Source organism: Phallusia mammillata, chromosome 3 (assembly GCF_965637545.1).
Source record: "Phallusia mammillata chromosome 3, kaPhaMamm4.hap1.1, whole genome shotgun sequence".
Classification (NCBI taxonomy): Eukaryota; Metazoa; Chordata; class Ascidiacea; order Phlebobranchia; family Ascidiidae; genus Phallusia; species Phallusia mammillata.
This window is the reverse complement of record NC_137254.1, coordinates 174,923-201,934: the sequence shown is the minus strand read 5'-3', so window position 1 is coordinate 201,934 and position 27,012 is coordinate 174,923. Positions and strand designations below refer to the sequence as shown.

Sequence of the window (27,012 nt, the reverse complement as noted above, 5' to 3'; positions counted from 1 at the left end):
ACGCCATCTGTCGGTGGGTAGCAAACCGTTTCTACTGTGAGTTCCTGTGTTAGTAGCTCTTTGGGGAATGCTTGATCCTCACGTACTTTTTTTGAACCGACACAGGTGCAGTTAGTTACGTCATCGAAGCTCAACCGCTAGAGAAAGATGAAAACCACCGTCAGATAATCCCTTTTACTGATGTGAATGAGATAACCGTCGATAAAATGTTACCGGGATTGTGGTATTCCATAAAAGTTCGATCCATCAACGCGTTCGGGAAAGAAAACCCGGAATCTAGCGAAGTTCTGCACGAACAGTCAGGTTAGAATTCGCTATTCTGTGATCGTTATAGACAATAACTTGACTTTTGTGTCGTCACAGTTCCTGCTCCTCCGCACGTGGGTTCATTTTGGAAAGTAACGTCATCATCTTTGTTGTTCAGATGGCCGAAAGTTAAAGGTAGGGTGTTATGACAATAAAAATAGAAAGTCATTACAAAACTTGAAAATTAATTACACTATTTCCATGAACAAACCAATTTGTTTAAAAGAAAATGCAAATTTGTTTTTAAATGTTTCTGCCTTAAATAAACTATTGGTTTAAGTTTTCCGTTTTAATGTTTTTTGGTTGCTTTGTTTTCAACAACACGTTATTATGTTTAGGAGCGCTTTCCTACTACTTGTACGTATCCACCAGCGACTTCAGTGGCCTTACTACGGAGCCGACAGAAGTACGCTATCACACAAACGACACTCAATACCAGGTTTGGGGGTTGGCCAGTGGAACTTTGTACAACTTTAAAGTTCAGAGCATCGGACACAGTGACCGGCTCAGCAGTATCGGCCCAGCAGCTTACGAAAGAACTAGTGAGTTGTCTTTGTCAGGTTTAGTTGTGACGTAACAAACATAACAATGATGTTTGTTGCAGTTCCACAAGCTCCCACTGGTTTACGTCACACAGCAGTGACGCCATCAACTGTGACGTTACAATGGAATGCGGCAAAAGGTATTTGGTTAAAGTTGCTTTGTTTGTTGTAAAAAACATCATCATAGTACGCCATGCCTATTAAAGGCGTTTACCGAATCAGCCGGTCTCCCAAGCATTCCAGTATGGCAAGGCACAGACTAGAAAAAGTCTAGCCAGTGGTGGGATTCGAACCCACAACAGGAGTCTTTCCGGGACTTGCGCTCTACCAACTGAGCTACACAGGCCCAGCGGGGAAACCACTGAAAGCTGAATCACAAGCACCACCGCATTAAAAACATAAAATTAAAAAACTTTTAATTCTGAATTTGCCACCGTTTTTTGGTGTACTGTGATTTTTACAAAACTACACCATTATCAGTAGCAAGAACACTTTATCGCTGATCACAGCAAACAGTTTATTTGTTATACTTTTTTTTATTTTTAGTTTACTCTATGTATTTATTTTCAAGCTTCATGTGACAAACTTTAACTTGTTCCACTACAGGTACAAGACAATACGAGATTTCGATGCACACAGTATCCGAGCGTTTCGAGACGCGGATTTTTAGTTTTCGGAACCGGGTTCTGGCATCCGGTCTTAAAACCGGAACGTGGTATAATTTCACTGTTTACTCGCGAGATGCGAAGGATCGCCTGAATGAGAATGGGAGCATTACTGTGAACGTTCAAACTGTGCCTCTTCCTCCTGCCCGGGTTCAACTACGAGATGCTAGGATTGATGGCTTCACTGTACAATGGAAGGAAATGTGGGGTAAGTTTCTGAAGTTATTTGCAAAACATCTTACGACAGATCAGATCTGAGTTTAGTTTCTTGCGTTATGTGTAGAGCAGTGGGTATTTAGACACCGGGTGCAAACATCAATACAACCTTCAACCTGTTTTTTAAGGTTAAATTCTTAACAACCGCAACTATGCTTTATAAAACTAGAAACTGTAAAAAAAACAAGCTCAAAATGAGCGATTTTTTATTATTTTACTTCATTGATTTAGGCTTTCGGTCAACCAACTGTACTTAAACACGAAATTCACGATTAGGTGCTAAAACAAAGCGACAACAATTGAAAATGTCTTAACAAAGCTTGTGATAAGTTTAATGATGAAAAACGGCCCAAATAGTCATCGAAACGACATGTTTTATTGTTCCAACGTTTCGGAACTTATTTGAACTTATTAAACTTATTGTTGATTCTAGGAGCCAAGGCATATTACGTCCGAGCCGAGACGTCGGATTCTGAAGCTATAAACCGGGAAACCACCGTTCGAGTGAATGATTCTCTTCGTGCGGAGGTTGGAGGACTCGATGCGGGGACGAGATATCGATTCTACGTCAGTTCGATCGGGTTTCAGGAACAAGTCAGCAAGGAAACAGACAGAGTGGTCGACACAACGTGTAAGATGTATAAGCTGTTGCTGCCAGGCATAATATCAACCTTATAGAGCTCTTCTGACAAATGTGTTTTTATTCCAATGTTTCAACGTCCTATACAGGTGGCCTTCGTCAGGGCAAATAACACTGAATGCGCGTAGTACAGTGCACGATAAACAACGCGTAAGAAGTCTGATAACGTATTTAAAGAAAATAGTTAGGATATCGGCAAAAGCCTGAAAAAAGTACGTAATTATTTTTCTCGTACGATTTAAGAGGCGCATTTCGAACGAAAGAGCTAAGGTTTTTTTGACCACGTTCTATGAAATCGAAAATAACTTTTCCCCAAATCACCCAAAAAACTATTCAAAAACACGAATTTTATGAAACATCTTAAATGTTTTAATATTAACACGTTTTTTTCCGCTTCAGTGCCAATCACGCCTGAAAAGCCACAATTGGAAACCGTTACTACCCAATCGATGTCGTTGCTATGGAGTGACGTCAAAGGTTTGTTACATAACAATAGCAGCAACCATAAAATTCGAACGTCACCGATCACTTTCATCCGTTAACAGGAGCGACGTATTTCTACGTACGTGTCATCCAGTTTGCGCCGAGCAACAACACAGAGTGGGAGGTTAGATCGGATGAGGCTGGGAACGAGGTTGGAGGGCTGGTTCCCGGGGCTTGGTACAACATGAGTGTTTTCTCGGTCGGAACTCGTAACAGGAGGAACTGGGTCGACAGCGAAGCTCTGCAGGCGCAAACCAGTGAGTACTGTAACGCATGGGATTGTTTGATCGATTGTCTCACACCGATTTGTGTTTTGCAGTTCCGCTCGCGCCGATAACAATCAACATCAGTGACATCACAAACACATCCATTCAACTCTCGTGGAACAGCGTCATCGGTAAGTTGGCCGTCGTTGCCATGGAGATGGATAATGCAAATTATGATTTCTATGTTTACAGGTGCCGGTTATTACGTCATTTCCACCCGAAACGAGGATTCGGATATCGTGATTCCGGATGCTGAAACGGTGGTAACCGAATACTTGCAGGATTCGCTCGAACCGGGTACCGAATACACATTCCGGGTAACTAGTATTGGGGAGGACGAGGACCGCCGAAGCTCCAAGAGTTCTCCGATAAAAGAAGAAACAGGTAAAACGCGCGCTTTGTCATTATTACGTCACAAACGAAAAATGAAAATTTATTTGCAGACCCTGCCACCCCTGATCAGCCAACCGTAACGACTGTTACGTCACGATCGGTGGCGCTGACGTGGAATGACGTCAAAGGTAAGAAAAATAGTTTGATAATTTATAGGTAAAAAATCCTAAGAGTGTTTTATCAGCAAAAACAATTCTACCTAAAAATTTAAATATTAAACTCGTATTTAATGTTTTTTTATGCTGTTCCGTTTCATTTATACTGTTTTGTTTTTGTTTAATTTAATTTGATTGAATGTAATTAGGTGAAGTATTTAAATTTTATTCCGGTTTTCTGTTGGCCGATATCTTAGGCGATATTTGATGTTTCAAGCGCTTTATAACAAGAAAGTCTGATTGTAACATTTCCCACTTAACAGGAGCGCGTGGTTACTTGGTGAAAGTTACCAATCTCGAAACGGGGGAAACCACCCAACATGAAGTAGGTGAAAGTCGATCTGACGTACATGGACTTGATTCTGGAACTCATTACAAGTTCAACGTGTTCTCGGTCGGAAAGTTGAGACGCCGAAGCGAATATGGAAGTCCTGACGTTTCAACGTATACGGGTAGGCAAATGGTTGCAAAACTTTAAATTCGTTTATCTAAATCGGTTTGTGGCTGATTGCCGTGGGTTTCGACCACGTGACTTGTAAGTTTCCTTGTTTCTTTACTAGTTCTGTTTCAAGCATTTTTGTGGGCCACGTGTTGTTGCGAGGAGTTCTTCCCCGGCTGTCGTACTGTTAACTTGTCTTGATTTTTGTGTTGCGCAGTGACTTTGCCAACATTGTAGAGCTTTTTTATATAGCGTTTTAAATAAGACAGCAGTGCTCGAACGCGTCTAAACTAGGGTTTTTCGTGGCTAGACGTTAGTGCAATGTTCGAAGGCTTTTGGCAACCATTAAATTGGGCGCCATACAAATTGGCGAGCACGCCAGGACACTGCAGTCACGCAGGCGCGTTCATAGCACAGGGGAAGGGCTCTGGTTCTTGTTGATTTTATTATGTCTTTTAACTCAAGTATGTCGCCTCTGTATTTTAAATGCGGTCAAAATGTTTTAGCAAATAGTTGATAATTTCGGTTCCTGTACTAATACGGTGTCAATGGTTTTCAGCTCCTGCAACACCGCACAATGTCCGAACCGTTTCAAGTACGACCCACGATATGGAGTTGGTTTGGAACGAAGTAAAAGGTACATGCTTAGTTTTAACTTAAGTCTTATTGTTGTATTTTTATCAACAAACTCATTTCAAAAACTAATTCCTTTCTTACTTCAAACTGAAAAATATAATCTATTTTATTTTTACTTTTTTATAATTCAGGAGCAATATCGTACTCGGTGTCGGTTCGTTCAAATTCGCGACTAATTCAAACGTTACCCGCCACGGAAGCACGCCTCCTGGTGGTCAACCTTGTACCTGGCACGCAATATGATTTCCATGTCACCGCTATTGGAATGGAAGAGAGAAAGAGCGAAGAAGAGTTTAAGCACACCGACTCTACTGGTGAGGATTAAATGCTTTCAGCTGATTTTATTGCTTGCGACGCAACAAATATTTTCAGAGCCTTCCACCCCCTCAAGTGCGGTAGTGACGTCATTCGATGAAACGTCAGTGTCGATTACGTGGCAAGCTGTAGAAGGTTTGTGATAAATTTTCACGCGCATGTATGACGTCATAACCTACGTCATATGCAGGTAACGTCATCCAATACGTCATCATGTTTGAGGAGGAAGGTTCAACAACGATCCGCCGCCATCAGACAAAGGAATTAGAATTCAAACAAACAGAATTAAAATCCGGGTTGAGATACGTCATCAGAATTCAAACTATTGGAGATGGCGGGAAAACTTCCGACCAATCAGAAGCCGTTGTGCAACAAACCATGACAATCGCGCCACAACGTTTTGTGATTACGTCAGTGGGAACGGATTACGTCACACTGGAGTGGAGTGACGTAACAGGTATTTATTTTTTTTACAGCGCCTCACAGAATAATTTTCAGGAAAAGAATAAAAAACAAAACAAAGCGTTGTAGACAAAAAACAAAAAAATACATAAAAACAAGCTCGGCAAATCAAGTTATTATACGGATGGTTAAACACATTTTGATTGCCAGGTGCTTCAGGGTACGAACTGAGCGTGACGTCAGACACTGGTGACGTAGACATACAACAATTGAGTGTGACGTCAACACGTGTAACGTCATTGGAAGCCGGAAGCAAGTATTTGTTTTCGTTGAAGTCGATCGGAGACTCGATGGTGAGAAGTCAGGAATCGAACAACATCGAAACTTCGACCGGTTAGTTGCGATTGCATTGTGACGTCACTATTGTTTGATTCGGGATTGTTTGTTTTAGTTCCCGCGAATCCGACCGGATTACAAACCTCCGAAGTTCACCTAAACCGAGCTTTCTTCTTCTGGCAACCTGTCAAGGGCGCGGTGAGGTACAAGGTCAAAGTTACGTCAACAGAGAGTGACGTACCCACTGTTGATGACGTCATAGGCCCGGACGCGCGAGTTCGGTCGCTTCGTCCGGGAGCTTGGTACAACTTTACTGTGTATTCGGTTGGTGAAGAGGAACGGGTGAATGAGGAAGGAAGCGATGAACTGGTCGTCCAAACAAGTTAGTGTGTTTCGTATATAAGTTGTTGCTGCCAGGAATAATATCTAGTTTATAGAGCTTTTCTGGCAATTGTATTTTTATTTTTTTATATCTTTTTATTGGTTAGCCACGCATGTATTTTACATGAAACTTCTTGTTAACAGATCCTCGCTTTCCGGGAAGGTTCGTGGTCGACAATTTCACAACAAACTCGATTGGGTTTTGGTGGAGATCTTCTTATGGTAAGCGGCTCAATGTGGCTGATGTGTTTTTCCACTAACTACCCGTATAACCACATAAACTGCAACATGGAACGTAATCTAATAAAAGCCGAAAACAGTGTATGTTTGATATGACAACCAAAATCGTAAGGCGCTGGCCTTTGAACAAGGTTTACTGGAAGATATTGGTCATTTCTGTAGCGAGCAGCGACTCAACAATCTGCGCTACCTAGAAAACGCAAAAACTGATTTGAAGTTCACCCTGTGTTGTGATTTCCTTTGGAATTTACGCTACACAGAATGTTTTTCTAACTCTTACGTTTTTGCATGTTTGCAATTTACAATTTTATTGATCACAAGATCAGAAATATGCGGTGAGATTCGAACCAACAACCTCAGCTTTTACGGAGCTGTCTTTCCCAAAATATTCTTATTTTCACATTAGAGTTATTTTAAATAATTCAGCAAATCTTTTGTGTTTAAGGTGCTACTTACTATGATGTCACTGTTTCGTCAACTAATGACGTAAGCAGCAGTGATGTCATGCAATTTACAACCACCGATACCTCACACATTTTGACGTCACTGCAATCTGGTACTGAATATGACGTCACAATGCAAGTTGTTGGGCAACAGGAAGGTCGGATGAGCGAAAAGAAAAAAGCCTTCTCGCAAGCAACTTGTAAGTTTTTTTTGTGATTTAAAATGTTTTCGAATTTTACCGATTATGTCGTCATAGTGCCGGACACGCCGTCGTTGCCCATAGCAACATCGGTTTCAACCGACAGCATCACGATTGAGTGGAACAACGTGAGAGGTTCGTTGCTACCTAAAATATGTAAAAAAAATGTGCGTATTTTGCTCTGTATTGAATTCAGTATAAATCGGGGCAGAGCTACTAACAGAGGAACTCCCAAAAGGTTTGCTAAATACCGATAGATGGCGTAAAGAGCGCATTTATTTAAATTTACAGTGAGACTGGGATAAGGTTTGGGACTAAATTTATAAAGAACTAGGTTTTTAGGTTTTTATTGTTATTGTTATTATTATGAAACATCAGACCAACCCTAACAATAATCCAACACTTCAGCATTTTTTACACAAACTGCATTTCAAATATTTTCGTTGCTCCACCTACCGGAAATTAGCTGGCCTGTGATGAGAGTTCCTGTGTTAGCTGTGTTCCAGCTCTGCCATAAATCGTTTGTCTGCTATTGATATCCTCCAATGGTTTGTCTGCTATTGACGCCCTCTAATGGTTCTACACGGCTTCGCTAAATTTCAAATTCTGGCAACAATCATGATTTCCTTTTAGGAGCTGCTAGTTATGACGTAACAATGATCAACAATGAATTGGAACAAGTTTTATCGAGTGACACAAACAGCGTGGAAGCTTCACCGCTTCGACCCGGGGCAGTTTACCAGTTCAGTGTTTACTCCATCGGCGTCGCTAAAAACGGGATCGGCAGCGAAACACTGAAAGTTCAGACAGGTAAAATATTCCTGAGTCAGTGTGTTTGCTGGCCACGAATTACCTGAGTCATGTTTTGTTACAGTGACGTTGGCTCCGGGAAGTTTCGCAATCTCCGACGTCACTACCGATTCTGTGTTCCTCTCATGGGACGAAGTTTACGGTAGGAAATAATAACACCGGATTTTTTGGTTCCAAGAGAAATAACTTACATTGTGACGTAGGTGCGACTTCATACAAGGTTCGAATAATTTCCGAAGACGGACAGCGAAACGAAGACACGTCAACAACGTCATTACTTGTTACGTCATTGAACCCAGGAACGGAATATCGGATCAGCGTAAGGTCGGTCGGTATGGATGACGTCACGGAAAGTGTTGAAACTGAAGGCATCACCATGGCAACCTGTAAGTTACATCATTAGCTTGATGGGTAGAGCTACTAACACCATACCTCAAGGTAGACCCACATTAGATAATTTTCGATAGGTGGGAAGAGCTGAATTATTAATTGTGAATCTAAAAAGGGGTAGAGGAGTAGGTTTTATAAAATTTTGCATTAAAAGCTAAATTATAAAGTTCGTTTGATTGAGGTTGCTAATACTGTACCGCGACGCTAAGAGCACTAACCGTGAGCATTTTTTGTGCTCTTTGCGCCACCTACAGAAAATTAGCTAAATGTGCGACTGACGTAAGTATGTTTGTGACAAACTAACGTGTTTATGACGTAGTGCCTCACACGGTTGATGAGATCACGGTGGATGACGTAACAACGACAGAAGTCGGGTTGTCATGGAAACCAGCTCCAGGCGCTCAGCGGTATGACGTCATTGTGAAGAGGGATAATGGCGTAACAAACAGAAGTATTAACTCTGATTCGTCGGAGTTGCGAGTAACTGGATTGCGAACCGGGAGTTGGTACGAGTTCAGAGTTCACTCGGTCAGCGGGTCGGGGGTTGTGAACTTTGACCCCGATGTTTCTGTCCGGAAACAAACAGGTGAAAGGTTTGAGGTTGTGATGCTCCAAGCACGAGTTTATTTTTAAATGCTCTGGCAATAATTGATTTGCTAGACATGATATGGCGAAAAATTTAATTGGAAATGGGTTTAAAAATGTGAATCAATCCAGAAATGCAGGTTTTATTTTCCTCTCTAGCGAAACCGAGTGGCAAAGATTTGCGCACTAAAAGTTTTTTACAAAATTTTACTAATCATGGTTTTATTTTAACCTGAAATGTTTACATCTGGATGCTTGCAGAGATGTTTCCCAGTAACCACAACCTACTTTATATATTCAGTCCCAAATCCTCCGAACCAGATCGACGTTGATGAGGTGACGACATCCGCAATCCATTTGTCGTGGAGGAAAATTCACGGTCAGTAAAAACTTCGTAAACGACATAGCGCTTCTGTTTACAACAAACTTCGTTTCGCAGGCGCGTCATCATATGACGTCATACTTAGTTCAACCCTCGGTGACGTCATCAACACTTTTACTGTGCCCTCATCCGAAACGCCTAAATACAAAATATCCGACCTGTCACCAGGCAACCATTATGTCGTCACAATTCGCACTGTGGGTGATGAAGGACAAATCAGTTCTCACAGCCGTGAAATTCGTGAAGGAACTCGTGAGTTTCCTGATATGGCTATTCATGTCATAATACTTTTCTGACGTTTGTGATTTTAATGCAGGTCCAGCTGCGACTTCGGGAGTTGATGTTGGTGACGTCACAACTACGTCAGTCGAGCTGACGTGGCAGTCTGTGATTGGTGAGTTTAGAAACATGGTTCAGATTGTTGCAAAGGGTTAAATTCATCAAACAACTTAACACTTTCAGGTGCTGAAAAATATCACGTGATTTATCGGACCAGTGGCAGCAACGATGACCGTCACGTGCTTGAAACTGTTGACACGCAATCGGTTGTGATTGGTTTAAATCCAGGCACGTGGTACGATTTTGTTGTTTTCTCTATTGGAATCAAAGACAGAAGAAATGAGAGAGGAAGTGAAAAAATACAAATACAAACTGGTTAGTTAATGATATAACACGGGTTAGTTAACAATCCACTGGTTAGTTAATAATGCAACACTGGTTGGTTAATAATCCACTGGTTGGTTAATAATCCAACACTGGTTAGTTAATAACTAGCTAGATTTGGTAATGTGGTTAACTTTTTACGTAGTTTAGCCGAGTTAGCGGCTAAACTCAATTAAAAATATATTTTTGTTTAGTTCCACTTGCCCCTGATGACGTCATCATAACAAATGTAACTACGTCATCAGTTACCGTGCATTGGAATGACGTAACTGGTAAGTTGATTCTTTTTTTGTTTTCAAACCAGAATCCATTGATATTTAGATGGTTTCATTTTTGTTGCAGGAGCCAGTAAATATCGACTAGAATATGGAAACGTTGATGATGACGTCACAAACACCATGGAAACGACGTTGACACGCATTGAAGTGACGTCATTATCTAGTGGAACGAGATATTGGTTTGTTGTGAAAAGTATTGGTGAGGAAAGTCGGATGAGCGAAGCCAGTTTGCAAGTTGAAGAAACCACAGGTAAAATACGATTTCTATCTTTCCATATCTGCAGTGTTTTTTTTTCTGAAAAACCTGGTTAAATATTAACTACTTTTCAGTTCCTTCACGTCCTTTACTGCCCCTGGTGGTCGGTTTCACTACAACGAGTTTGAATCTGGACTGGGATGACGTAAGAGGTAGTAAATAAATTTATTAGTTTATTTATCGAACTTGACTTTGACTCGTTTCAACTTGACCTTACACTCGTTTCAACCTGACCTTAACTTTGATCTTTAAAGGTGCTACAAGTTACGTCATTATGGTGACCTCAGATAATCAATTAGTACAAGAATTCAGCAGCGATTCATCTCAGGCTGCAATTGAAAACTTAAATTCCGGAACGTTTTATGACGTCACAGTCTATTCTGTCGGGGAATCGCAAAAAAGAAACAAGGAAGGAAGTGACATTGTGACGCAACAAACAGGTTTGTTTTGTGCGAGTTATTTTATTGTCAGTTCATAATTAAAATCTCGTCGACAGTCCCATCCGTTCCCGCCAACTTTCAACTGTCTGACGTCACTACTACGTCACTGATGGCGTCATGGGATCCAGTTCATGGTAGGTCATATTTTGTCCTTATCATACAACTTATTACACCACATTTTCGTTTCTGCAGGAGCTGTTTCGTACATTGTGACATCATCAACCGATGATAGTTCCGTAACAATTGTCAATCCCACAATAACCACCACTGTGACGTCAATAACAGTTGACGACTTAATTGCCGGAACGGGATATCGCTTCACAGTGAAAGCGGTTGGCCACGAAAATATAATGAGCGATGAAACTCAGGAGATTCGTGAGACAACTCGTGAGTATGATTGCACGATTTTCACGAATATGATTAATAATGACATTTTTTGTTTCAGTGCCGAATGTTCCGGTTGGTTTGGTTATTGATTCCGTTGCCACGACAACCGTGAAATTGAGCTGGATGGATATGAAAGGTGAAATCTATCACATAAGTTATTTTTTACGTTTTTAACTACAGTTTTTTATTAAAATATTTGGTTTCCAGGAGCAACAAGCTACAACGTCAAAGTAAAACAGACGTCGTCAGGAAACGTAATTGATGACGTAACAACCACGACATCTGACGTAACAATAGGAGGATTAGAACCCGGAATATTTTATGACTTTACGTTAAATTCTGTTGGAACCAAAGACCGAGTCAACATGCAGGACGAGGTCACTATTACGCAACAAACGGGTTAGTATTGCGTCATAATTTGTCAAAAAACACGACTCAGTATTACCAATATTCACAGTTCCTGCCAATCCGGAAAACCTATATATCTCTGACGTCACAACTACGTCAGTAACTGCATCGTGGGATGACGTCACAGGTAATTGCTTTGAATTTTGCAAACTTTGTAAATGTTTGGTAATGTGTCAAAAATCTCGTTAAATTTGTCCGATGAAATGTAACCATGCCAGAGACAGGTTTGCTACATTCCGGTAGGTGGCGCACGCAAATATTTAAATGCAGTTTGTGTATAAAATGCTGACGGTTAGGGCTATTAGGGTTGGTCTGAGGTTTCATAATAATAATAAAATCAACCTAAAAACCTAGTTCTTTATGTTAAATTTAGTCCCTAACCCTGTCCCAGTCTCACTGTTAATTCAAATAACTTCGCTCTTTACGCCATCTATCTGTATTTAGCAAACCGCTTGTGGTGTGAGTTCCTGTGTTAGTAGCTTTACCGCCATCGTAACCAATCAGTTTCCAAATTGATTCGTAAAAACAGGTGCAACAAGTTACATCGTCAACATCGTGCAAATTGTCGATTCAAAACCTGTTCAATTGTCTCCTATTGTCACGTCACAAACATCGTTTGTTATCAGTGGGTTGGAAGCGGGTTTCCTGTATCGTTTCACGGTAAACGCTGTGGCTCACGAAAATCTCACGAGCAATAAATCACATGAAGTTGAAGAACAGACAGGTGAAGATTTCACTTCACATTTTTAAGATCTCACAAACCAACGACATTTATACTTTTTCAGTTCCCCTGCCACCTAGCGGAATGAATGTTGGTGACGTCACTCCACAATCGGTTCAGCTTCTTTGGGCTGACGTCATAGGTACGTAATTAGTAAAAGCGTTAAAAGTCTCTTGGCCGACGAAGCGCTTGTTTTTTCAAAGGGGTAACCAACCAATTTTGATCAGGCCTTTGCGATTATTAATGACCACGAACCGTTACTTAAATACATCTTGACTTGTCTCTGGTCTTTATATTCTTCCCCATTTTAGTTGTTACACCAACTTTCGCGTGTTATGTGGTTGCCCGCCACCGTGCGCGCGCGTTTTTAGCAGATTTGACACATATTTCATCTCTGAACTATTGTGTTGTCTGACAGGTGCCGAGTATTACGTAGTGAACATCATCGATAAAAATGACGTCACAATCAGAAGTGTTACGTCACAGAGCAACCAGCTGGTGGTTGAAGATTTGACTCCAGGCAATATTTATCGATTCACGTTTGTAAGCGTGGGAAAATCTGAACGCGAAAATCGCAATCCTGAAAACATTGTGACGCAACAAACAAGTAATCGTTACCCTGTAAACTTGTGACGAAACAAACAAACTGACATTTGGTAAAATTACAGGGCCGACAGCGCCGGAAAACTTAAAGTTTGATGACGTCACTTCATCATCCGTGCAGCTCTCATGGGATTCAGTGAATGGTGAGAAACAACTTTAAATATTTTTATTTCGTTTTACAAAGAAAACATCCTTTTTGTTTATAGGAGCTCTTCATTACGTCATAAGTATGTCGAAAAACGACAATGACGACACTATCGACAAGTCATCGCTTTCAACAAACGATACTTCGACCACTTTCCTTAATTTGAACGCAGGAACTCAATATTGGTTCACGGTTAAAGCGGTTGGTCACGAAGAACTCACGAGCGATTCATCACATGAAATTCGTGATACGACTTGTAAGTTAAAGTTGCCCAAATCCTGATATCTGTTTTTTATTAACCCCTTAATAAACTTGAAACCCATTTTACAATTGAACAATTGTTGTAAAATATTTGATTTACTTTTTAGTGCCCAGTGCTCCAAGTGATGTTCGTGTGAATTCAGTAAACTCAACCACGATCGATTTGACTTGGGATAATCAGAAAGGTAAACATTTTTATGAAACACTGCGGATCAAAATCAACTTTGCATTTATTTCCGACTTTTCCTTCGGTTTAGGAGCGACCGGTTACCAGATCAGTGTTTCCAAAACAAATCAAGATGCATATTTTGTAAACACTGTCTCCAACTTCACATCAATTTCAAACCTTGAGTCCGGTGACGTATACACGTTTATTGTTGTTGCTATGGGAACGCGCGGACGACTGAGTGATGTAGCTAGTGACCCAATCAGCCAACAAACAGGTACAAAATTTTGATGTAAATGTGTCGACATACCAAATTTATGAAGCTTTTCCGGCATTTTTAACCGACGTTGTGATGTGCTTGCATTTAATTCTTTTTTCTTTGTTTATCGTGCACTGTACTACGTACATTCAGTGTTATTTACCCTGATGAATGCGACCTGCATAGGATGTCGAAACGTTGGAATAAAATTACATTTGCCAGAAGAGCTCTATAAACTTGATATCATGCCTGGCAGCCACGGCTTGTCGACATAATTTTACTTTCTAATTTATATTACAGCTCCAGCGTCTCCTCGAAACTTTCAGAGTAGTGATGTCACTACTACGTCATTAACTTTGTCATGGGATGACGTCAACGGTTTGTAATCTCACCTATGATTGTGTTTGTTTGATATCCCGATGTTTAATGCAAACTATGCTTACAGGTGCCGTTTATTACGTCATTAATGTTTATAATGAAAATGATGACGTCACAAGTTCTACAACAGAAAAAACGTTTATGACTTTGACAAGTCTTATGTCTGGAAGTAACTACAGGTTTACCGTGACCGCTGTTGGCCTCGTAAATCTTACTGGTGTGACGTCACAAGCAATAAGCGAAACAACTCGTAAGTGACGTCATAATCTACTTTGTAAACGAAACATTTGATTATTGTTTTTGTGTTCTAGTTCCTTCCAGACCAAGTTCTGTAACTGTCAGTGACGTAACAACCAACACAGTCGAATTAGAATGGAACGCGCAAAAAGGAGCCGAGAACTATGTGGTGACAATCGAAAACAATGAGGGGATTGTCAACATGAGTGTGGAAAGTGGCAGCGGGGCAGTCACAGGTGTCACAGTTGAGAACCTGCCAGCTGGCACATGGCACGAGTTTGTGATTTATTCAGTTGGCGTGAAAGACCGCATAAACCGGAATGGAAGCGATACAGCGAGAAAACAAACAGGTTGGAAGGTTTGTGTGTTGTGTATGTTTATTCGTTTGTACGTTTGACGGGGCTGTGTGTGTGTTCGTGTAGCTGTGTTGCTGTGCGTTTAACTTCTTTGTGTAGCTGTGCGTTTGTGCGATTCTGTGTTTGTGCGGCTGTATGTTTGTGCGATCGTGTGTTTGTGTGGCTGTGTCTCTGTGCGTTTCTGTGTTTGTGCGGTTGTGTGGCCGTGTGTCTGTGTGTCTGTGCGTTTCTGTGTTTGTGCGGTTGTGTGGCCGCGTGTCTGTGCGTTTTTCTGGCTATGTGTTTTTTTGTGGCTGTGAGGCTATGTGCTTGTGTTGGCGTTTGTTTAACTATTATTTTGTTTAGTCCCATCAACGCCAACTGATGTTGTTGTTACCGAAGTCAACGTTTCGTCGATCGGCCTCTGGTGGAAATCTGTCATAGGTTTGTTATACTAAACATAATTTATTACTTCTTACAATAGCAATTGAAAAAAGTTTTAATCAATAGTTCATCAAAATGTGATTTATATCTGAACTATTACCACAGTTGGCTACATCATTAGTTGGCCTGAATTAAGTTTGCAAAAAAATTCATCATTTCCACCCAAACTCCTGTCTGCAAACCGGTATATCCATCCACAGGGGCACAGTCCTACAATATCCGGGTCCGCAGCGTCGATCCTGACGAAAACGAAGTAATTCTCACAACGAGTGAAACATTTATTTCCATCGAATCGTTGAGTGCTGGCACTGCATACGATTTCTATGTGACGGCGGTCGGAGAGGAAAACCAGTCAAGCGCGGAAAGTCACGTGGTTCGCGAGACGACCAGTGAGTTGTTGCAAAGCTAGAAACACTTGGTGGCGCTGCTGTGTGCACGGGGGAGCAAGAAGGGGGGGTGTTCACTAACTGACAAAACTTTGCTGTTTTGCACCAAACTTTTAACACAAATTTGCTGTTTAATTTTCACAATTGTTTCATTATTTTCTAAAGTTCACACGAAATATAAGTTCATATTTTGTGTAAGTTAATATCACTGAAAATATCACCCCTGACAATGTTGCTTGAAACTGGACGAACCAACTATTGTCGCATAAAACTGTATAACAACAACACTATAGCGACCCCAAAATCTCAAAATAACCTTCAATCAATTGGGACAAAATGTAATTATCACTGATGCTTGCATGAGGCGTGACTGAAACCCCTGCATGAAATCTGTAGATTTCTTCAATAATTAGCCCAATGTCCTTATTCATAAGTTGTGTTTTCACATTTCCTTTCCATCCAAAAAATTCACATCGTTTCACGACACTTATGACGTCACAACACAACAATTGTTTGCATGATTTGCTGAGAATAAAAGTTTGCTCCGGTGACGTAACGTGGTGACGTAACAAAAGTCTGCATTGTGACGTAACACTACTTCCACCTGCAAAGAAGAAAAGGTCGGAATGAAGATTAAATATACGGAAGTCGTATTTTTACTGTTGCTCTCATGAAGTAAGTACAAAATTCGAATTGAATTTTTACCAACTTCTGTATTTTCTTTTACTGGTTTTACTAAACTTGTGTGAATAAAACTTTTGGGTCATTTTTGCGTTTGTTTTCTGGCAAGTGCAAAAGGTAAGTTGGAACTATTCGCTTAAACTAGTTTTGAAATCCAATTATTTGTTCTTAGGGCCTGATGTCCCAAGCAATGCTACTGTGACTTCTGTTGAACTAAATGCTGCAAGCATCAAATGGAATAAACAGAAAGGTTTGCCAAAATTTTGCAACTCGAAGTTTATCTGACGTCACTAACCGACGTTGTCGTCACAGGAGCTGTTTATTACGAAGTATTTGTTGAAAGTGAAGAAGGTGACATTATGACTTTGACCGCCGAACGCCCTTCAAGCGAGATCACGGGACTCACAGCTGGAACGTGGTATGACGTCACTATGACGTCAGTGGGGGTGCGGAACCGGACGAGTCCGGGGACGAGCGGAGTTGTGACGTTTCAAACTGGTGAGTTCAGAGTTTAGGAGATTTTTGGTAGAGCTATTAACACCATGCTTCACGGGAGTTTCACTTTCACAAGGGAGCGTAAAGAGCTGGATTATTTATTTAGCGGCTGAAGAGGGGTTGGGTTGGGAAATAAGTTTATACAATTTTTACATTAGAAACTAAATTTTGGGGTTAGTTTTAGTGAATTTTTAAATGCTAATACCTTACCCCGACCCCAATAGCCCTAACCGTCAGCATTTTAGGAGATATAACGTTTCAAATGTAAAAAACTGCTCTTTGCGCCACTTGTCGAAAATTAGGGACTTTTGGGTGTCGCGAGAGGTATGGTGTTAGTAGCTCCACCCACATTTTTAGGGTAGAGCTGCTAACACAAGAACTCACACCAAACAGGTTTGCTAAATTCCGGTAGGTGGCACAACGGAAATATTTCAAATGCAGTTTTTGTAAAAAACGCTGGAGCTCCGGCGCGCCTGACCCTTTTCTATTATGAGATCCTGTGTTAGTAGCTCTACCCGTTTTTGGTTGCTGGCAGTGAGAAGTCTTATGTATTAAACATATTCCCTGACACAAACAGGTTGCTTATTAAAAAATCGGGAATTCAAGTTCGTTAACGCAATTTATCGAATAAATATTAAATTCTCTGCTTTCTTTTTCAGTGGTTGAATCTGTGCGAAATATTTCTGTGTCGGAAACCAGCGATTCAAGTTTTGCTTTGGATTGGGAAAACGTAAAAGGTAACATAGAAATCACACCACCCCAAGTTAAAACTTAATTACGTCACCAATCGCAGGAGCTTCTACGTACGAAGTGATTGTAACGTCACAAGATGATGACATATTCCTGCCGGATACCATAGTGACGTCAGACACGCGAGTTGTGATCGCAAACCTCAGTTCTGGAACGCTATATGACGTCACTATCACAACGGTTGGTGAAGGCGGTCAACGCAGCGAACGAAGCGAAGTTTTCTCCGAATCAACAAGTAAGTCTCGAAATTATGGTGAATCGAATATTTTATTTTTTTATTTTTTTAGTTCCTCAAAATCCGCTCGCGCCAACTGTCACTGACGTCACTTCTACAACCGTCACACTCCAATGGGCAGAGGTCAAAGGTGAAATTACTTTTCTCTCCATATTTTGAAAATAAATTGTAGAAACAGTTTTTTAGTATTAGAAACTATTCTCTTACTTTGATAATTCTTGAACAAATAAAAATAAACAACCTTTGAAACAAAATCAGAATAACATGACAACAAAGTTATTCATCACGTTATAACACTTGTTGTTTGTAGGAGCGCTTGAATACTTGGTAGAAATATCCAGTTTGAACGAAACCAGTAAACAACATTCACCCACAAACGATGTTTCCATCGATAATTTGAATCCCGGTTCAGTTTATGGTTTCAAAGTATTTGCTGTGGATTCGAAAAACCGCGAAAGTCTAGGAGGAAGCCCGATTGTTCATCAACAAACAGGTGACAAAGATCATTGTGATGTCACAAATAAAGTCTGACCAACCATGAAAATATTTTGCAGTTCCCGAAATTCCCTCTGACGTCTCCGTTGTCATGGTAACCACCGATTCCATGTCGGTGTCGTGGAACGAAGTTTTTGGGGCTTCCAGCTACAAACTCGCTTACGTCAACGCGCTCACTGACGTCACTGCCTACGTAACAGTGAACGTTACGTCACACAGGTTGAATTTCCTGGAAGCGGGAAGGGAACACGGTATTTCCGTCAGTTCTGTTGGTTTTGGCGGGAAAGTTGAGAGCGGGAAAAGCGAAGAGTTGTCGATTGCAACTTGTGAGTCTTTCTGCTTGTAATGTTGCGATATTGTGGAGTAAACCTGATTTATTTTCAGTACCAGAGGCTGTGAAGGTCATTTCATTGGGCAAGGTCACAACAACAAGTATCTCCGTTGCCTGGCAACCGGTCGTAGGTAAGTGGCAACCAGTTTGTAATAAATTTTACCCTTGAGGAAATGCTACCAAGAATAGTATTACGCTTTTATATCTTGCAAAGTATTAAACTTATTCAACCCGTTAAAATTGCAATCACTTAAAATTTAAGTAGCTGTCATGTTTGTTTCTTTAAACTTTTACATCAGGTGCCAACCTTTACGAACTCCAAGTAACTTTATCTTCAAACGAAACTTTCAAAACCCCGAAAACAGCTTCAACGACCTCAACTGCGACTGCTTTGAGGCCAGGAAGCTGGTACAAGTTCCGTGTGATTTCTGTTGGAGATTTGGGTGTGGTTAATTCTGACCCTGAAGTTCACGTTCAAGTTCAAACAGGTGAAGTAGGTTCAGTAAGTTTTCTCGGTGAAACTTAAAACATTTAATATTTTGTTCAGTTCCTCTGCCACCTCGAAAGATAGAAATCTCACAAATAAACACAAAATCCCTTAATTTGTTTTGGACAAATGTACGAGGTGAGTTATTTCGTTTCGTTTTTGTTTAAATGGTTTTAATAATTGTTTTGTTTCGTCACCAGGTGCAACTGATTACGTCATCCGGTATTTTGCGACAAACGACAACGTCACAATTTACAACCAAACCTCCAATGTGACATCATCAGTGCTCAAAAACCTAATTCCCGGAACTACTTACGTCATAACCGTGACGTCAGTTGGGGTTTCTGGGCGTCACAGCGCCGCAAGTGTTCAAACACGTGAAACAACCCGTAAGTTGAAATTAGTTACGTCATATTTACGTCATTACTAATTTGGTTGATAACGTCACAGGACCGGCGGCTACCTCAGGAGTAAACTTTGATGACGTCACAACCACGTCAGTTCTGTTGCGTTGGAAACCAGTCCAAGGTTTGCTTAGAAATGAAATGTTTTGGTTAAGTTTGATTTAAAACTTGAATATTCCAGGCGCGGAAAAATATCACGTGATTTATCGGACCAATGGGACGGAAGATACGCGACAAGTTTTGGAAACAATTCCAGCTCAGGCGGTTGTGATTGGTTTAAACCCAGGCACGTGGTACGATTTTGTTGTTTTCTCTATTGGAATCAAAGACAGAAGAAATGAGAGAGGAAGTGAAAAAATACAAATACAAACTGGTTAGTTAATGATTCAATCCTTAGTTAATAATGCAGCACTGGTTAGTTAATAATGCAACACTGGTTGGTTAATAATCCACTGGTTAGTTAATTATCCACTGGTTAGTTAATTATCCACTGGTTAGTTAATAATCCACTGGTTAGTTAATAATCCACTGGTTAGTTTATAATCTAACACTGGTTAGTTAATAATCCACTGGTTAGTTAATAATCCACTGGTTAGTTAATAATCCAACACTGGTTAGTTAATAATCCACTGGTTAGTAAATTACTCAACACTAAGTTACCACTGGTTAATAGCATTGTAAACAAGTTTATTGTTGTTTTCAGTTCCTCTTGCTCCTGACAACGTCATCATAACAAATGTCACCACGTCATCAGTTGTATTACGTTGGAGTGACGTCATTGGTAAGTTATGATGTCTTAACCCTGGCTTCTTTTCTTTCCCGTAAATTCTCTATTTGTTCGCAATTTTGCATTGGAGATTGCCATTACTTTCAGTGCATCTGATTCAAAGACGTATCCTTCTGATTGATTTTATCGATGCTAATATTTATTTAGGGAGGACGTGAGATTAAATAAATAGTGTAAAGTGGGGTACGACCGCAAAAGTTTAAGAACCCCTGCTTTAAATGTTCGTTAAGAGGCAGAAAAAGCAGTTTGAACTGGGATATTTCCGCGAGAACCGACTTACAACTTTTGCGGCATTATTTCAGGGGCTGCCCAATATCGACTTGAATATGGAAACGTTGACGATGACGTCACAAACACCATGGAAACGTCGTTGACGCGTCTTGAAGTGACGTCATTATCTAGTGGAACGAGATATTGGTTTGTTGTGAAAAGTATTGGCGAGGAAAGTCGGATGAGCGAAGCGAGTTTGCAAGTTGAAGAAACCACAGGTAAAATAAGATTTGTCAAAACGCAACATTTTAAAAATTGGAGGAAATAACAACATAAAAGCCAGTTTAGATTGCTGCCAACTAAATTGTAGATGTTATCAGTTATCTTAACTTGCAAGGTCTGCAAAGAGCATTTGACCAAATCAACGTCCGGAAATTCTCACGAATCGAATATTTCTGTTTTTTTCTATTTTTAGTTCCTCAAAATCCGCTCGCGCCAACTGTCACTGACGTCACTTCTACAACCGTCACACTCCAATGGGCAGAGGTCAAAGGTGAAAACTTTTTCGTGATTTTGAAAATATATTGTAAAACATTTTTTTTTAATATAAGATATTATTCGTATGCTGTGGCAATTCTTGAACAATATCTACACAACCCTATAAGGCAGAATAACATGACAGCAACGTTATTCATCACGTACTAACACTTGTTGTTTGTAGGAGCGCTTGAATACTTGGTAGAAATATCGAGTTTGAACGAAACCAGTAAACAACATTCACCCACAAACGATGTTTCCATCGATAATTTGAATCCCGGTTCAGTTTATGGTTTCAAAGTATTTGCTGTGGATTCGAAAAACCGCGAAAGTCTAGGAGGAAGCCCGATTGTTCATCAACAAACAGGTGACAAAGATCATTGTGATGTCACAAATAAAGTCTGACCAACCATGAAAATATTTTGCAGTTCCCGAAATTCCCTCTGACGTCTCCGTTGTCATGGTAACCACCGATTCCATGTCGGTGTCGTGGAACGAAGTTTTTGGGGCTTCCAGCTACAAACTCGCTTACGTCAACGCGCTCACTGACGTCACTGCCTACGTAACAGTGAACGTTACGTCACACAGGTTGAATTTCCTGGAAGCGGGAAGGGAACACGGTATTTCCGTCAGTTCTGTTGGTTTTGGCGGGAAAGTTGAGAGCGGGAAAAGCGAAGAGTTGTCGATTGCAACTTGTGAGTCTTTCTGCTTGTAATGTTGCGATATTGTGGAGTAAACCTGATTTATTTTCAGTACCAGAGGCTGTGAAGGTCATTTCATTGGGCAAGGTCACAACAACAAGTATCTCCGTTGCCTGGCAACCGGTCGTAGGTAAGTGGCAACCAGTTTGTAATAAATTTTACCCTTGAGGAAATGCTACCAAGAATAGTATTACGCTTTTATATCTTGCAAAGTATTAAACTTATTCAACCCGTTAAAATTGCAATCACTTAAAATTTAAGTAGCTGTCATGTTTGTTTCTTTAAACTTTTACATCAGGTGCCAACCTTTACGAACTCCAAGTAACTTTATCTTCAAACGAAACTTTCAAAACCCCGAAAACAGCTTCAACGACCTCAACTGCGACTGCTTTGAGGCCAGGAAGCTGGTACAAGTTCCGTGTGATTTCTGTTGGAGATTTGGGTGTGGTTAATTCTGACCCTGAAGTTCACGTTCAAGTTCAAACAGGTGAAGTAGGTTCAGTAAGTTTTCTCGGTGAAACTTAAAACATTTAATATTTTGTTCAGTTCCTCTGCCACCTCGAAAGATAGAAATCTCACAAATAAACACAAAATCCCTTAATTTGTTTTGGACAAATGTACGAGGTGAGTTATTTCGTTTCGTTTTTGTTTAAATGGTTTTAATAATTGTTTTGTTTCGTCACCAGGTGCAACTGATTACGTCATCCGGTATTTTGCGACAAACGACAACGTCACAATTTACAACCAAACCTCCAATGTGACATCATCAGTGCTCAAAAACCTAATTCCCGGAACTACTTACGTCATAACCGTGACGTCAGTTGGGGTTTCTGGGCGTCACAGCGCCGCAAGTGTTCAAACACGTGAAACAACCCGTAAGTTGAAATTAGTTACGTCATATTTACGTCATTACTAATTTGGTTGATAACGTCACAGGACCGGCGGCTACCTCAGGAGTAAACTTTGATGACGTCACAACCACGTCAGTTCTGTTGCGTTGGAAACCAGTCCAAGGTTTGCTTAGAAATGAAATGTTTTGGTTAAGTTTGATTTAAAACTTGAATATTCCAGGCGCGGAAAAATATCACGTGATTTATCGGACCAATGGGACGGAAGATACGCGACAAGTTTTGGAAACAATTCCAGCTCAGGCGGTTGTGATTGGTTTAAACCCAGGCACGTGGTACGATTTTGTTGTTTTCTCTATTGGAATCAAAGACAGAAGAAATGAGAGAGGAAGTGAAAAAATACAAATACAAACTGGTTAGTTAATGATTCAATCCTTAGTTAATAATGCAGCACTGGTTAGTTAATAATGCAACACTGGTTGGTTAATAATCCACTGGTTAGTTAATTATCCACTGGTTAGTTAATTATCCACTGGTTAGTTAATAATCCACTGGTTAGTTAATAATCCACTGGTTAGTTTATAATCTAACACTGGTTAGTTAATAATCCACTGGTTAGTTAATAATCCACTGGTTAGTTAATAATCCAACACTGGTTAGTTAATAATCCACTGGTTAGTTAATTACTCAACACTAAGTTACCACTGGTTAATAGCATTGTAAACAAGTTTATTGTTGTTTTCAGTTCCTCTTGCTCCTGACAACGTCATCATAACAAATGTCACCACGTCATCAGTTGTATTACGTTGGAGTGACGTCATTGGTAAGTTATGATGTCTTAACCCTGGCTTCTTTTCTTTCCCGTAAATTCTCTATTTGTTCGCAATTTTGCATTGGAGATTGCCATTACTTTCAGTGCATCTGATTCAAAGACGTATCCTTCTGATTGATTTTATCGATGCTAATATTTATTTAGGGAGGACGTGAGATTAAATAAATAGTGTAAAGTGGGGTACGACCGCAAAAGTTTAAGAACCCCTGCTTTAAATGTTCGTTAAGAGGCAGAAAAAGCAGTTTGAACTGGGATATTTCCGCGAGAACCGACTTACAACTTTTGCGGCATTATTTCAGGGGCTGCCCAATATCGACTTGAATATGGAAACGTTGATGATGACGTCACAAACACCATGGAAACGTCGTTGACACGTCTTGAAGTGACGTCATTATCTAGTGGAACGAGATATTGGTTTGTTGTGAAAAGTATTGGCGAGGAAAGTCGGATGAGCGAAGCGAGTTTGCAAGTTGAAGAAACCACAGGTAAAATAAGATTTGTCAAAACGCAACATTTTAAAAATTGGAGGAAATAACAACATAAAAGCCAGTTTAGATTGCTGCCAACTAAATTGTAGATGTTATCAGTTATCTTAACTTGCAAGGTCTGCAAAGAGCATTTGACCAAATCAACGTCCGGAAATTCTCACGAATCGAATATTTCTGTTTTTTTCTATTTTTAGTTCCTCAAAATCCGCTCGCGCCAACTGTCACTGACGTCACTTCTACAACCGTCACACTCCAATGGGCAGAGGTCAAAGGTGAAAACTTTTTCGTGATTTTGAAAATATATTGTAAAACATTTTTTTTAATATAAGATATTATTCGTATGCTGTGGCAATTCTTGAACAATATCTACACAACCCTATAAGGCAGAATAACATGACAGCAACGTTATTCATCACGTACTAACACTTGTTGTTTGTAGGAGCGCTTGAATACTTGGTAGAAATATCGAGTTTGAACGAAACCAGTAAACAACATTCACCCACAAACGATGTTTCCATCGATAATTTGAATCCCGGTTCAGTTTATGGTTTCAAAGTATTTGCTGTGGATTCGAAAAACCGCGAAAGTCTAGGAGGAAGCCCGATTGTTCATCAACAAACAGGTGACAAAGATCATTGTGATGTCACAAATAAAGTCTGACTAACCATGAAAATATTTTGCAGTTCCCGAAATTCCCTCTGACGTCTCCGTTGTCATGGTAACCACCGATTCCATGTCGGTGTCGTGGAACGAAGTTTTTGGGGCTTCCAGCTACAAACTCGCTTACGTCAACGCGCTCACTGACGTCACTGCCTACGTAACAGTGAACGTTACGTCACACAGGTTGAATTTCCTGGAAGCGGGAAGGGAACACGGTATTTCCGTCAGTTCTGTTGGTTTTGGCGGGAAAGTTGAGAGCGGGAAAAGCGAAGAGTTGTCGATTGCAACTTGTGAGTCTTTCTGCTTGTAATGTTGCGATATTGTGGAGTAAACCTGATTTATTTTCAGTACCAGAGGCTGTGAAGGTCATTTCATTGGGCAAGGTCACAACAACAAGTATCTCCGTTGCCTGGCAACCGGTCGTAGGTAAGTGGCAACCAGTTTGTAATAAATTTTACCCTTGAGGAAATGCTACCAAGAATAGTATTACGCTTTTATATCTTGCAAAGTATTAAACTTATTCAACCCGTTAAAATTGCAATCACTTAAAATTTAAGTAGCTGTCATGTTTGTTTCTTTAAACTTTTACATCAGGTGCCAACCTTTACGAACTCCAAGTAACTTTATCTTCAAACGAAACTTTCAAAACCCCGAAAACAGCTTCAACGACCTCAACTGCGACTGCTTTGAGGCCAGGAAGCTGGTACAAGTTCCGTGTGATTTCTATTGGAGATTTGGGTGTGGTTAATTCTGACCCTGAAGTTCACGTTCAAGTTCAAACAGGTGAAGTAGGTTCAGTAAGTTTTCTCGGTGAAACTTAAAACATTTAATATTTTGTTCAGTTCCTCTGCCACCTCGAAAGATAGAAATCTCACAAATAAACACAAAATCCCTTAATTTGTTTTGGACAAATGTACGAGGTGAGTTATTTCGTTTCGTTTTTGTTTAAATGGTTTTAATAATTGTTTTGTTTCGTCACCAGGTGCAACTGATTACGTCATCCGGTATTTTGCGACAAACGACAACGTCACAATTTACAACCAAACCTCCAATGTGACATCATCAGTGCTCAAAAACCTAATTCCCGGAACTACTTACGTCATAACCGTGACGTCAGTTGGGGTTTCTGGGCGTCACAGCGCCGCAAGTGTTCAAACACGTGAAACAACCCGTAAGTTGAAATTAGTTACGTCATATTTACGTCATTACTAATTTGGTTGATGACGTCACAGGACCGGCGGCTACCTCAGGAGTAAACTTTGATGACGTCACAACCACGTCAGTTCTGTTGCGTTGGAAACCAGTCCAAGGTTTGCTTAGAAATGAAATGTTTTGGTTAAGTTTGATTTAAAACTTGAATATTCCAGGCGCGGAAAAATATCACGTGATTTATCGGACCAATGGGACGGAAGATACGCGACAAGTTTTGGAAACAATTCCAGCTCAGGCGGTTGTGATTGGTTTAAACCCAGGCACGTGGTACGATTTTGTTGTTTTCTCTATTGGAATCAAAGACAGAAGAAATGAGAGAGGAAGTGAAAAAATACAAATACAAACTGGTTAGTTAATGATTCAATCCTTAGTTAATAATGCAGAACTGGTTAGTTAATAATGCAACACTGGTTGGTTAATAATCCACTGGTTAGTTAATTATCCACTGGTTAGTTAATTATCCACTGGTTAGTTAATAATCCACTGGTTAGTTAATAATCCACTGGGTAGTTAATTACCCACTGGTTAGTTTATAATCTAACACTGGTTAGTTAATAATCCACTGGTTAGTTAATAATCCAACACTGGTTAGTTAATAATCCACTGGTTAGTTAATTACTCAACACTAAGTTACCACTGGTTAATAGCATTGTAAACAAGTTTATTGTTGTTTTCAGTTCCTCTTGCTCCTGACAACGTCATCATAACAAATGTCACCACGTCATCAGTTGTATTACGTTGGAGTGACGTCATTGGTAAGTTATGATGTCTTAACCCTGGCTTCTTTTCTTTCCCGTAAATTCTCTATTTGTTCGCAATTTTGCATTGGAGATTGCCATTACTTTCAGTGCATCTGATTCAAAGACGTATCCTTCTGATTGATTTTATCGATGCTAATATTTATTTAGGGAGGACGTGAGATTAAATAAATAGTGTAAAGTGGGGTACGACCGCAAAAGTTTAAGAACCCCTGCTTTAAATGTTCGTTAAGAGGCAGAAAAAGCAGTTTGAACTGGGATATTTCCGCGAGAACCGACTTACAACTTTTGCGGCATTATTTCAGGGGCTGCCCAATATCGACTTGAATATGGAAACGTTGATGATGACGTCACAAACACCATGGAAACGTCGTTGACACGTCTTGAAGTGACGTCATTATCTAGTGGAACGAGATATTGGTTTGTTGTGAAAAGTATTGGCGAGGAAAGTCGGATGAGCGAAGCGAGTTTGCAAGTTGAAGAAACCACAGGTAAAATAAGATTTCTAT

The 27,012-nt window shown here is 40.2% G+C and overlaps 1 protein-coding gene across 1 annotated transcript in view; it reads left to right on the top strand.

The window, feature by feature from the left end:
- LOC145220511 (titin-like) overlaps window positions 1-27,012 on the top strand; it is a 51,839-nt gene that overhangs the window by 7,993 nt on the left and 16,834 nt on the right. Inside the window, exons 17-103 of the mRNA XM_080087724.1 lie at window positions 106-303; window positions 364-441; window positions 645-848; window positions 911-988; window positions 1,455-1,721; window positions 2,163-2,360; window positions 2,769-2,846; window positions 2,915-3,109; window positions 3,172-3,249; window positions 3,311-3,502; window positions 3,562-3,639; window positions 3,930-4,118; window positions 4,665-4,742; window positions 4,873-5,055; window positions 5,114-5,191; window positions 5,247-5,513; window positions 5,669-5,851; window positions 5,910-6,176; window positions 6,320-6,397; window positions 6,861-7,058; window positions 7,116-7,193; window positions 7,692-7,868; window positions 7,933-8,010; window positions 8,072-8,254; window positions 8,578-8,844; window positions 9,145-9,222; window positions 9,283-9,477; window positions 9,542-9,619; window positions 9,688-9,879; window positions 10,083-10,160; window positions 10,231-10,416; window positions 10,497-10,574; window positions 10,677-10,862; window positions 10,919-10,996; window positions 11,055-11,249; window positions 11,308-11,385; window positions 11,457-11,648; window positions 11,707-11,784; window positions 12,187-12,381; window positions 12,443-12,520; window positions 12,797-12,985; window positions 13,047-13,124; window positions 13,188-13,382; window positions 13,495-13,572; window positions 13,645-13,830; window positions 14,113-14,190; window positions 14,258-14,440; window positions 14,502-14,777; window positions 15,129-15,206; window positions 15,407-15,595; window positions 16,446-16,523; window positions 16,586-16,771; window positions 17,428-17,505; window positions 17,562-17,753; window positions 17,806-17,883; window positions 18,064-18,246; window positions 18,308-18,574; window positions 18,633-18,710; window positions 18,879-19,067; window positions 19,127-19,204; window positions 19,267-19,455; window positions 19,517-19,594; window positions 19,652-19,843; window positions 20,174-20,251; window positions 20,560-20,745; window positions 20,943-21,020; window positions 21,189-21,371; window positions 21,433-21,699; window positions 21,758-21,835; window positions 22,004-22,192; window positions 22,252-22,329; window positions 22,392-22,580; window positions 22,642-22,719; window positions 22,777-22,968; window positions 23,299-23,376; window positions 23,685-23,870; window positions 24,068-24,145; window positions 24,313-24,495; window positions 24,557-24,823; window positions 24,882-24,959; window positions 25,128-25,316; window positions 25,376-25,453; window positions 25,516-25,704; window positions 25,766-25,843; window positions 25,901-26,092; window positions 26,423-26,500; window positions 26,809-26,994. Coding sequence (XP_079943850.1) covers window positions 106-303; window positions 364-441; window positions 645-848; window positions 911-988; window positions 1,455-1,721; window positions 2,163-2,360; window positions 2,769-2,846; window positions 2,915-3,109; window positions 3,172-3,249; window positions 3,311-3,502; window positions 3,562-3,639; window positions 3,930-4,118; window positions 4,665-4,742; window positions 4,873-5,055; window positions 5,114-5,191; window positions 5,247-5,513; window positions 5,669-5,851; window positions 5,910-6,176; window positions 6,320-6,397; window positions 6,861-7,058; window positions 7,116-7,193; window positions 7,692-7,868; window positions 7,933-8,010; window positions 8,072-8,254; window positions 8,578-8,844; window positions 9,145-9,222; window positions 9,283-9,477; window positions 9,542-9,619; window positions 9,688-9,879; window positions 10,083-10,160; window positions 10,231-10,416; window positions 10,497-10,574; window positions 10,677-10,862; window positions 10,919-10,996; window positions 11,055-11,249; window positions 11,308-11,385; window positions 11,457-11,648; window positions 11,707-11,784; window positions 12,187-12,381; window positions 12,443-12,520; window positions 12,797-12,985; window positions 13,047-13,124; window positions 13,188-13,382; window positions 13,495-13,572; window positions 13,645-13,830; window positions 14,113-14,190; window positions 14,258-14,440; window positions 14,502-14,777; window positions 15,129-15,206; window positions 15,407-15,595; window positions 16,446-16,523; window positions 16,586-16,771; window positions 17,428-17,505; window positions 17,562-17,753; window positions 17,806-17,883; window positions 18,064-18,246; window positions 18,308-18,574; window positions 18,633-18,710; window positions 18,879-19,067; window positions 19,127-19,204; window positions 19,267-19,455; window positions 19,517-19,594; window positions 19,652-19,843; window positions 20,174-20,251; window positions 20,560-20,745; window positions 20,943-21,020; window positions 21,189-21,371; window positions 21,433-21,699; window positions 21,758-21,835; window positions 22,004-22,192; window positions 22,252-22,329; window positions 22,392-22,580; window positions 22,642-22,719; window positions 22,777-22,968; window positions 23,299-23,376; window positions 23,685-23,870; window positions 24,068-24,145; window positions 24,313-24,495; window positions 24,557-24,823; window positions 24,882-24,959; window positions 25,128-25,316; window positions 25,376-25,453; window positions 25,516-25,704; window positions 25,766-25,843; window positions 25,901-26,092; window positions 26,423-26,500; window positions 26,809-26,994 — 12,765 coding nt within the window. The remainder of the gene's footprint in view (window positions 1-105; window positions 304-363; window positions 442-644; window positions 849-910; window positions 989-1,454; window positions 1,722-2,162; window positions 2,361-2,768; window positions 2,847-2,914; window positions 3,110-3,171; window positions 3,250-3,310; window positions 3,503-3,561; window positions 3,640-3,929; window positions 4,119-4,664; window positions 4,743-4,872; window positions 5,056-5,113; window positions 5,192-5,246; window positions 5,514-5,668; window positions 5,852-5,909; window positions 6,177-6,319; window positions 6,398-6,860; window positions 7,059-7,115; window positions 7,194-7,691; window positions 7,869-7,932; window positions 8,011-8,071; window positions 8,255-8,577; window positions 8,845-9,144; window positions 9,223-9,282; window positions 9,478-9,541; window positions 9,620-9,687; window positions 9,880-10,082; window positions 10,161-10,230; window positions 10,417-10,496; window positions 10,575-10,676; window positions 10,863-10,918; window positions 10,997-11,054; window positions 11,250-11,307; window positions 11,386-11,456; window positions 11,649-11,706; window positions 11,785-12,186; window positions 12,382-12,442; window positions 12,521-12,796; window positions 12,986-13,046; window positions 13,125-13,187; window positions 13,383-13,494; window positions 13,573-13,644; window positions 13,831-14,112; window positions 14,191-14,257; window positions 14,441-14,501; window positions 14,778-15,128; window positions 15,207-15,406; window positions 15,596-16,445; window positions 16,524-16,585; window positions 16,772-17,427; window positions 17,506-17,561; window positions 17,754-17,805; window positions 17,884-18,063; window positions 18,247-18,307; window positions 18,575-18,632; window positions 18,711-18,878; window positions 19,068-19,126; window positions 19,205-19,266; window positions 19,456-19,516; window positions 19,595-19,651; window positions 19,844-20,173; window positions 20,252-20,559; window positions 20,746-20,942; window positions 21,021-21,188; window positions 21,372-21,432; window positions 21,700-21,757; window positions 21,836-22,003; window positions 22,193-22,251; window positions 22,330-22,391; window positions 22,581-22,641; window positions 22,720-22,776; window positions 22,969-23,298; window positions 23,377-23,684; window positions 23,871-24,067; window positions 24,146-24,312; window positions 24,496-24,556; window positions 24,824-24,881; window positions 24,960-25,127; window positions 25,317-25,375; window positions 25,454-25,515; window positions 25,705-25,765; window positions 25,844-25,900; window positions 26,093-26,422; window positions 26,501-26,808; window positions 26,995-27,012) is intronic.